The 9,293-nt window shown below is 55.2% G+C and overlaps 1 protein-coding gene across 1 annotated transcript in view; it reads left to right on the forward strand.

Annotated features, from left to right (window-relative positions):
- The window catches only part of Slc5a5 (solute carrier family 5 member 5), a gene marked incomplete at its 5' end in the record, with an annotated part of 7,580 nt that extends 2,417 nt beyond the window's left edge, over positions 1-5,163 (forward strand). The window contains 4 exons of the mRNA XM_010606522.2: positions 313-567; positions 1,224-1,384; positions 2,008-2,123; positions 4,180-5,163. Coding sequence (XP_010604824.2) covers positions 313-567; positions 1,224-1,384; positions 2,008-2,123; positions 4,180-4,341 — 694 coding nt within the window. The remainder of the gene's footprint in view (positions 1-312; positions 568-1,223; positions 1,385-2,007; positions 2,124-4,179) is intronic.
- Between the last annotated feature and the right edge of the window lie 4,130 nt (positions 5,164-9,293).

Raw genomic sequence — 9,293 nt, forward strand, 5'->3', positions numbered from 1 at the left:
TTATTATCAAATTTCCTTAGACTCCATCTCTTCATAGCTTTTCTGGAAGTGGAAAAGGAGTCTGGAACTACATGATTTATTGTTCCATTCAGCAGACCTTTTAATGTTTACTACTTTCTTTGTTATTCCTTGAGATTAAAAGAAAATTGCCAGAGTATATCCAAGTGTTGCTTTGTTTTCATTAATGATCCAGAGAACCCTATGGCCCTTCCAACAAATCAATAATTCTTCTGCTCAGGAAAAATTTCTCCTATTACATCTCTGATTTCAGCGTCTGAGGGCGGGGCCGGGCGGGGCCTCCTCGTGAGTGAGTGCACAGGCAGGGCGAGGACGCGGGATGAGACGGGTGGGCGGTGAGGCCCCGCCCCTCACATTGGCTCCGCCCCAGGGCGTCCTCTCCGGGCTGGGCGTGGGCTTTTTGCTCTCCCTATGGGTGGCCTTGGGTGCCACGCTGTACCCACCCAGTGAGCAGACCATGGGTGTCCTGCCGTCTTCCGCCACGGGCTGTATGGTTTCCTTCAGCAACGCCTCGGTCCTATACTCGCTTGCCACCATCAACAACTCTGGGTGAGTAGGAAGGGCTGTGAGTGTGGGAGGCGTGGCCTGGGTGAGGTCTGAAAAAGAGCCCTTTTGCAAGCGATCGGCCTTCCTGTTGGAGACGGCAGGTGCAAAGGCCCAGTGGCCAGAGCTGACCTCTGCAGGAGGCCCGGATGGGTGTGATGGAGGCCAGATTGGTGGCACTTGCAGCCAGGGGAACTTGATTCTTTTTTATTCATATATAATTGATATACTATAAAATTAATTATAAAGGGGGGGCTTGTGGGGCAGAGATGCGGCTCGGTGGCAGTTTACGTACCTAGCATGCCCAAGGTCCTGGATTCAATTACCAGTACATCAGGGCGGGGGTAGAGTATAGTAAACTCATGAGATTTATGCAAAGACCCTCAGTTTCTAGTACAGGAAATCCTCATTATCCCCAAAAGTGCTCTCACCCCAATAAGCAGTCACGTCCCACTTCCTGCTCCCTCCCGGCCCCTGGCCTCCATAAGTTATTTGAGGCTCAGCCGTGGTTACAGTGTGGCCACTGCTTCCCTGCCTTTCTCTTTGTTTCTTTTCAATTCATTACTAGGTTTTTCTTAAAGTTTATGTTCAAATTATAGAGACAGGGACTCCCTATGTAGCCCAGACTGGCCTCTTAACTCGCAGCAATCCTCCTGCCTCAGCCTCCCCAGTGCTGGGGTGACAGGCTCGGGCTCCAGCTCCGCGGAAGCCCCAGGGCGGCCTGCTCTGGTTCACAGCTTCTACGCCATCTCCTACCTGTACTACGGAGCCCTGGGCACACTCACGACCGTGCTGTGCGGCGCCCTGGTCAGCTACTTGACGGGTGAGCCGCGCCGGCCTCCTCCCGTCCCTCTGCCTGGGCCCCGCCCACGCCTGCCGCTGCCCCCTCAGGACCCCCTGCGATCCCGGGGCTCATTTTGTGGTACTGAACGGGAGGCCCAGCGCCCCCAAGCCCAGCCACAGGCCGAAGGTGGGTGCGGTTCCGGGGTGCTGTCCGCGGTGCTGAAGAGGCCTTTCCTCCCGGAAGCGGCCGCTCCACGCCCCTGGGGAATTCCCAAGGCCGCGGAGAAGCAGGAGCAGACGTCCAGCTGGGCGTGCGGGCTTAGCACGCGGGAGGCTGAGGCAGGAGGATTGCAGCGAGTTGGAGGCCCGCTTGTGCTGCACCGCGAGACCCTGCCTCGAAACAAAAACCAACAAAAAACAAACAGAAAACAATAGTGATAGAAAATAGACTTTAAATTATTCTCCAGGCTTTTACTGAACCCCTCTAGATGCTGGGTACCATTCCAGTAATCGGGGAGCCAGCCAGCCTTTGACCTATTACAGTCCTTCCGTGGGTGGGTGAGGAAACTGAGGCAGCAAGGGTCCACCAGGCTGCTGCTGTGGCAGCGGGGATGGGAACCCGGCTCGGCCCCGTGGCCCCCTCACCACGCGTCTCTCCCTCAGGCCCCACCAAGCGCAGCAGCCTGGGACCCGGGCTGCTGTGGTGGGACCTCACCCGGCAGACGGCGTCGGTGGCCCCCACGGAGGACGTGGCCACACTGGATGACGGCCTGGTGAAGGTGCGTCTAGGTCGGGACCACACGGGGGATGGCAAGGCGCGACTCGGGGCCTGACCTCAGTGAGGCTCCCTGGGTGGCCACAGTGGCGACCTAGCGACTCTCCTATGGGTTTTTCTCTTTTTCTTTCTTTCTTTTTTGGAGACAGGGTCCCACCATGTAGCCCTGGCTGGCCACCAACTTGTGGCGATCCTCCTGCCTCAGCCTTCTGAGTGCTGCGATGACTTATAGTTTCTTCCGATGTGTAGTAAGGAAACAGGATTGCCCTTAGGATATTGATCTAAATTCTTATGGCCGGGGATTTAGCTCAGTGGTTCTGCCGCCTGCCTTGAAAGCACTTGGTCCCCAGTACCAAAAAAATAAATAAAGTCTCTTGTGAAGATAAAATTACTTAAATTGAATGTGAGCCAAGTTGGAGGAAATCTTACATAAGAAACCCACAGGGCCAATGGCTCTTGGCCAGAGCCGTGTGACTGCTGAGCAATGGCCCCGAGTCTGGGCCAAACTGTCACTGGGGGTCTGGTCCCCCTTCCTGGGCGAGATGAAAGCAACAAAAATAAAGTGGTGCCCAGCAGTAAGGAGTGGTAAGATAACAGATGGGTTGCTGAGCCAAGCAGTGTCAGCCAGAGCACTGTGGGGACTCTTAGAGGAGATGACATGGAAGGACCAGGGTGAGCAGGAACCAGGCAGCCCATGTGGGGGAGGGCAGCACAGCAGGTGCAAAGGCCCTGGGGCAGAGAGGTTTGGTCCAAGTGCTTTAATGCTACCTCCAGCTGCTATGGAAAATATCTTCTTGTATTTTCTTCTCCTCCTCCTCCCCCTCCCCCTTGTTTTCCTTTACAGTACTGGGAATTGAACCCAGGGCTTTTTGCACGGTAGGCAACCATTCTACCCCTGAGATCTCTGAGATATATTCCTTCTTTTTTTTTTTTTTTTTTTTTTTTTTTTTTTTTTTTGGTACTGGGGATCGAACTCAGGTCGTTGCACTTGCGAGTTGGGCGGTGGAACCACTGAGCTAAATCCCCAACCCCTCTTTTTTTATGTTTTAAAGACAGCAACTTCTTATGTTGCTAAATTGCTCCAGTTGGCTCAAAATTTTAGATTTTTCTGCATCAGCCTACCAAAGCAGAGGCTGAGGCAGGAGGATCACTGTGCGTTCAAGACTAGCCTGGGCTATGTAGTGAGTTCAAAGCCAGCCTGCAGAAAAAAAAAAGTGAGGGGAGGCAGGAATGTAACTCAGTGTCACTGTGCCTGCCTGGCAAACACAAAGTCCTGAGTTTGATCTCCAATACAAAAAAAGAAGAAAAACAGTCTGGGATTTAGCTCAGTGGCTCTTCCGCCTGCCTTGGAAGCACAACGACCTGAGTTCGATCCCCAGTACCAAAAAAAAAAAGAAGAAGAAGAAGAAGAAGAGGAGGAGGAGGAGGAGGAGGAGGAAGAGGAGGAGGAGGAGAAACCCCAAAACAAAAAATAAAGCCAGCCTGGATTACATAGCAAAACACTGTCTCAAAAACCAAGCAAGCAAACAAACAAAAACCCTATCCAGACAGAGCACTGGCATTACAAGCACTGCGATACCATGCCACCTTCCTTCTTTTTTTAGAAGACAAGGTCTCACGAGTTCAGGGTAGGCTTGAACTCGCTATGTAGCCCAGGCTTGTCTTGAACTTTTGGAGATCCTCATGCCTCAGCCTCCTGAGTACCAACGTGACAGGCATGTGTGACACCCGACTTCTAGCTCTTTCTTAATGTTTTTGTTTTGAACAGAGTTGTACTATGTTGCCCAGGTCAGCCTCTACCTTCTTTTCTTCTGCCTCCGCCTCCTGAGTAGCTGGGGTTACTGTGCCAGGGCTTGTGCCAGCCTCCTAGGTCCTCAGTGTCCCGCTTTGGGACAAGACCTGTAACGGAGCATAATAGGATTTGTTGGGGGTTTTCTTGTTTGTTTGTTTGTTTGTTTGTTTTCTTTTTCTGGTACCAGGGATCGTACTCAGGATCTTTCATAAATCTCCAGTCCAGAAGTAGGGTTTCTGATGGGGCCCTTTTGTCTCCCCTTCCCCAGGGTCTGGAAGAAATTCCTTCGGGCGCCAAGAGCGCCCCCACCTTCCGGCCTGCAGCGGAGGACCTCCCGCTTTTCCTGCAGTGTGAGGCCAAGGGGCGCGGGTCCTGGGGGCCTAGCAGCTGCAGAGACCAGGACCCCCGGGACCATGAGACCAACCTCTGAGGGCGGGGTCAGCACCTGGGATTGACTTGCGGCTGGGCCAATGCCAGGCTACCTGCCAGGGGCCTCCTACTGCTATTGGCTGGACAGCATCCTATGCAAATAATCTTCGACAGGCTCCCATTGCCTTATGGGAAGGCCCACAGTTCAGTGGGGACCTCAGAAAGCGAGCTTCCTGGAAAGAGGGTCGGTGCAGGTATCTTTGTGTAAATGAAAATGAGGTCCTACTGGAGCGGGGTGGATCTGAATCCAAACTCTGGGGAAGAGCGCTGGGCCGGGGGTGGTGCTGCACGCCTGTCACCTCGGCACTCTGGAGGCCGTGTCTCAAACGGAACAAGCAAGAGAAGAAAAGAAAGTGACGGAGAAACAGACCCTAGAGCCACCAGAACATGGAAGCAGAGAGCCAGGAAATCCCAGGAGTTGGCAGCAGCTGCAGGAAGCCGGAAGCCGGAAGGAGGCTGGGACTCGGGCTTCCTCAGAGCCCTCAGCAGCCGCGTCTCTGCTGATGCCTTGACTTCGGATTCCTGAACTCCCAGAGGACTCTTTGTGTTGTGTTCTGCTGCCTAGCTGATGGCAGTTTGTTCCCGCAGCCGCAGAGCTCGGACTCACCACCTGACCCAGCCCGGCCACCCCTGAGTACTTTCTTCCTTTTTCACGGCTGAGTAGTATTCTGTTGCTTGGATAGACCATTTGTTCACCAAGAGTGGACTCTGGTTCCCAGCAGTTGGTGATTAGAAATAAAACTGCTACAGACATTCGTGTGCAAGTCTTCATGGGAACGTATAGCAGCCCTTCTTTTGTTTTGCTTTTTCTTTATGCTGCTAGGGATGGGAATGCTGAGCTAAATCTCCAGCCCGTTTTTTTATTTTTTATTTTGAGACAGGTGGGGGGATTTAGCTCAGGATTTCCTCCACCTGCCTCACAAGCGCGAGGTCCTTAGTTCAATTCCTAGTACCAAAAAAAAGCATATTTTGAGACAGGATCTCACTGAGGTGCCCAGGGTGGGCTCCAACTTGGGATCCTCCTGCCTCAGCCTTCCAGAGTGCTGGGATGATGGGTGTGGGCCAGCACACCCGGCTTTGGTACTTTTTCTTCCAGCAGTGCCCAGCGTCCCTATGTCATGACTGAAGTTGTCCCCAGCTCGAACTGGAACGTGCTGCCCCCCTCTCCCCACCGCTGCAGTACAGGCAGCTTTCTCACCGCTGACTGATCAGGCTAATCTCCTCCTCCGCTCGGTTTTGAAACAGCCACAAGCGGTTGCTGAAGGTAATCTTCTGGTATCTCCCTTTTCATGTTTTCCTTCCGTGAACGAGGATTTCTGAGGCTGACGGCTTCTGGCCTCCGTTCAATAACACCCGTGGCCCCTGCTGTGTTGTCTTTTCCAGCAGAGCTGAACTTCACTTGCAAATATTTAGTGAGTGTGTTTGGCCGCGACCCGCGGACCGGCATCTCCGGGCCCCACAGCGGGGCCCAAGCGCAGGAATCCGGAGCTTCGGCAGCTGCCTTCTCACCTGCGGCTGCTGCCCCTGACTGAACGGCCCGGGCCGGGGGCTGTGTCTGGCTCCGCACGACCTGGGCGTTCACAGCCGAACACAGGAGGGGCCCCCAGATTCCTGCTCCTTCTGACTCCCCGGGAGTTGGCAAGAGGCCGGGCCCATCGGTGCAGGGCCTGGCCGGCTCTGGGGGCTACAGGGAAGGGTGTGCTGTGGACCCCACGCTCCCCAGAGCGCGGTCTCGGCCCGGGGATGGCACTGGAATCCGCCGACCGCTGGCCCTCAAGGTGGACCTCACCCACCACAGTGGAGCCCCAGAGACATCGCTGTGTGACACCCAGCGGTCACTGTCCATCTCTGGGCCGTGACCTGGCAGAGGGTACTCGGTCTGCCCGACAACACGAAGCCGATACTTACACACTTCCTCATGCTGTACAGCGCTTGCCTGACATGCCCAAGGCTCTGGCTTCCATCGCCAAAAAGAAAAAAAGTAGATTGCCGGATGTGGTGGTTCTCACTTGTAATCCCAGCACCCAGAAGGCTGAGGCAGGGGGATCCGAGTTTGAGCCCCGCAGCTCCCACGTTGGCCGACACCAAGGAAAACATGGACAGGAGAGCCGGGGGGGACAGGGACGGTGCCGCTTCCCTCCAAGTGTGGGTCCCTGGTGTGTGTGCAAGAACCTGGGACGTGGGTGTGCGCCGGGAGACACCTGCACCGGCTCCCTTCACCCGGTCCTGGCCCTGGGCAGCCCTTGGGCTCCGACCAGCACTGAAGTTTCGGCCCTGCTCTCCCCACCGGGGTCCGACCGACATGTGGCTCTCACGTTCTCTGTGGCTCCCTAGTGCCCTCCGCAGGGTTCACCGAGGGAAGCGAACCCGGCTCTGCCCCCCCGCCCCGGTCTCAGAGGTGGCAAGGTCCGTGTTTGAGGAGGGCAAAGGGGTGCAGATTGCGGTTATCAGGGCACAGCGCGACACACCTGGGCCACCGGAGCCACCAGATTGCGGTCTGTGGAGCCCACGGCAAACAGTCTGAGCCGCGTGGCTCCAAGGGGCTGAGTCACACAGGGGCCCAGGCCCCACCGCAGCCCTCAGCGCCCTCCCTAGGGGAAGGCGTGGTCGCTGGACCCAGGCCTTGCTCAAACATTTGTTTTTCAGACAAGAGGGCCCCGCAAGGGCCTCACCCTCCCCGCTCCCTCAGCCTGTCCCCAGCCGGACATGCAAGATGCCTACGTCCCAGAGGGCCCGGCCGGGACCACACCAGTGAGGGGACGCGATGGGTGCAAAAGGTGCATGCCTGTCAACTCTGTACTCAGAGGCTGAGGCAGGAGGACCTCAAGTTCAGCTCCCCCGTGGACAATGTAGGAGACCCTGGCTCAAAATAAAAATAAATAAATAAAAGCAGATTGTGGAGGTGCTCACCTGTCAGCACTCTGGGAGGCTGAGGCAGGAGGGTGGCAAGTTCCAGCCCAGCCTGGACAACTTAGCAATTTGGAGAAACCCTGTCAAAATAAGAAAAGGGCTGGGGACGTTGCTCAGTAGGGTGGCCCTGGATTCCATTCCCAGCACTGCAGAAAACAAGTGCAGACTCACAAGAAGTTGCACAACCAGGCACGTCACCCAGCGTGTCTCTGCCTTCCACCACCAGCACAGATCCTACAGAGTTAAGTTTTGCTTTGTTTTGTTTTGTTTTGACACAGGGTCAGGTTGGCCTCCCACTCACGGTGAGCCTCCTGCCTCAGCCTCCTGAGGGCTGGAGATGACAGACAAGCTTGTGCCACCACATCCAGCATTGACTTTTATTTTAATTAGTTAGTTAGTCTCACTATGTCGTTGAGACTGCCCTTGAACTCACTCTGTAGCCCAGGCTGGTCTCGAACTCCCAGGGATCCTCCTGCCTCAGCCTCCCAAGTGCTGGGATTGCAGGTGTGCACCACCACGCCCCACTCGACTGTTATACTTCTAAGTTAGGTTCCAGTTGATTTGCCTGGTAATTAAAGTTGGCTTTCTTAGGTAGGGGCTCCATGGAGACCCCCAGGCTAACGGCTTTTGGCTTATTTATTTATTTTTGGTAGCAGGAATCGAACTCGGGACCTTGCACTTGTAAGGCAGGAGGCAGAACCACTGAGCCAAACTCCGGCTGTTTGCTTATTTAATAAACAAAAACTCTGGAGCCAGAAACAAAACCAAAGAAAAAGAAAGTAAATGCACAAGTAGGCAGCTGCCCGTTTTGTTCACGCTCCCACTGTGCCAGTCTTTTCTCGTTGGTCCTTCCACGGCTGTGTGTCCGGCTGACCCCCTGCTCCTTGCCTTCTGATTGCAAAACGGCTGCTGCCGCCCCAGACGTCACTTTTACCGAGCACTGATCAGACGCTCAGTTGCCTGCTCCAGGGTACGATGAGGGATAAAGAAAAAGAAATTTGCAGGCGCAGGGGAACCAGGGGGTCAGTGCCTCAGTTCGCGCAAGAGACAACGACGTGTTCGGTGCAGCCCACTTTTATCAGCCAGTGAGGAGTGCAGGGGAGGAGTGAGCGGCCCTTGCCTGCAACAGCCACTGCGGTGAGAAGGGCGCCGTAGAACGAGGAACCGGTTTAGTGCTCACAAAGGAGAGGAGCCACACGCCTGAGGTCCGGAGCTGGCCCTCTGTGCCGTCCTGCACAGATTGTTGTCTTTGGCTCCGGAGCGCGGGGGCTCCCAGACTCTGCCCCAGCCAGCCCACAACCCCGAAGCTTTCCACACAGACTTCGCCATTCCTGAAGCAAGTCGACGTCCTGGCTTGGCCCCCACCGAGCCACACAAATCCCAACTCCCAGCCAGAGGGGGCAGTGAGGGAAGCCCACGCCACCTCCCTCTTCTCAGGGGAGGAAGGGCTTTCCTTTCCAGGCTGGCACCTGGGCCTCAAGAGTTAGAAGCGGGGCGGAGGCCGGGCGTGGTGGCGCACGCCCGTGGTCCCAGCACTTAGGAGGCTGAGGCAGGAGGATCGCTGTGAGTTCGAGACCAGCCTGGGCTACACAGTGAGTTCCAGGTCAGTCTCAACTGCAGAGTGAGACCTTGTCTCAAAAAAACAAAACAAAACAAAAAGAACCAGGGCAGGAAGGTGGAGAAAAGGCATTGCTGTGCTGTGGACCTCATCTCAGAAGGGCCGACTCCTGGCTCTGCAGCGCTGAGTGCATGAGAGGTGGGTTACTAAGTCCAGCTCGAGGCCAGGGCCGGGTGGTAGAGCATTGCTTTGCACGCGGGAGGCCCTGGGCTTCATCCCAGCACCAAAAACATGGAAGAGAGGAAGAAAGGAAGGAAGGAAAAAAGAAGGGAGAGAAGGCCCTGATGGTAGTGCTCACCTATAATCTTAGCAACTGGGAGGCTGAGGCAGGAGGATCACTGCATGTTCAAGGCCCCCTTGGGCCACAGAGCAAAAGCCTGCCTCAAAAAAAAAAAAAAAAAAAAAAAAAAAAAAAAAAAAAAAAA

This window comes from Fukomys damarensis, unplaced genomic scaffold (assembly GCF_012274545.1).
Source record: "Fukomys damarensis isolate Sample0158 unplaced genomic scaffold, DMR_v1.0_HiC HiC_scaffold_37, whole genome shotgun sequence".
Classification (NCBI taxonomy): Eukaryota; Metazoa; Chordata; class Mammalia; order Rodentia; family Bathyergidae; genus Fukomys; species Fukomys damarensis.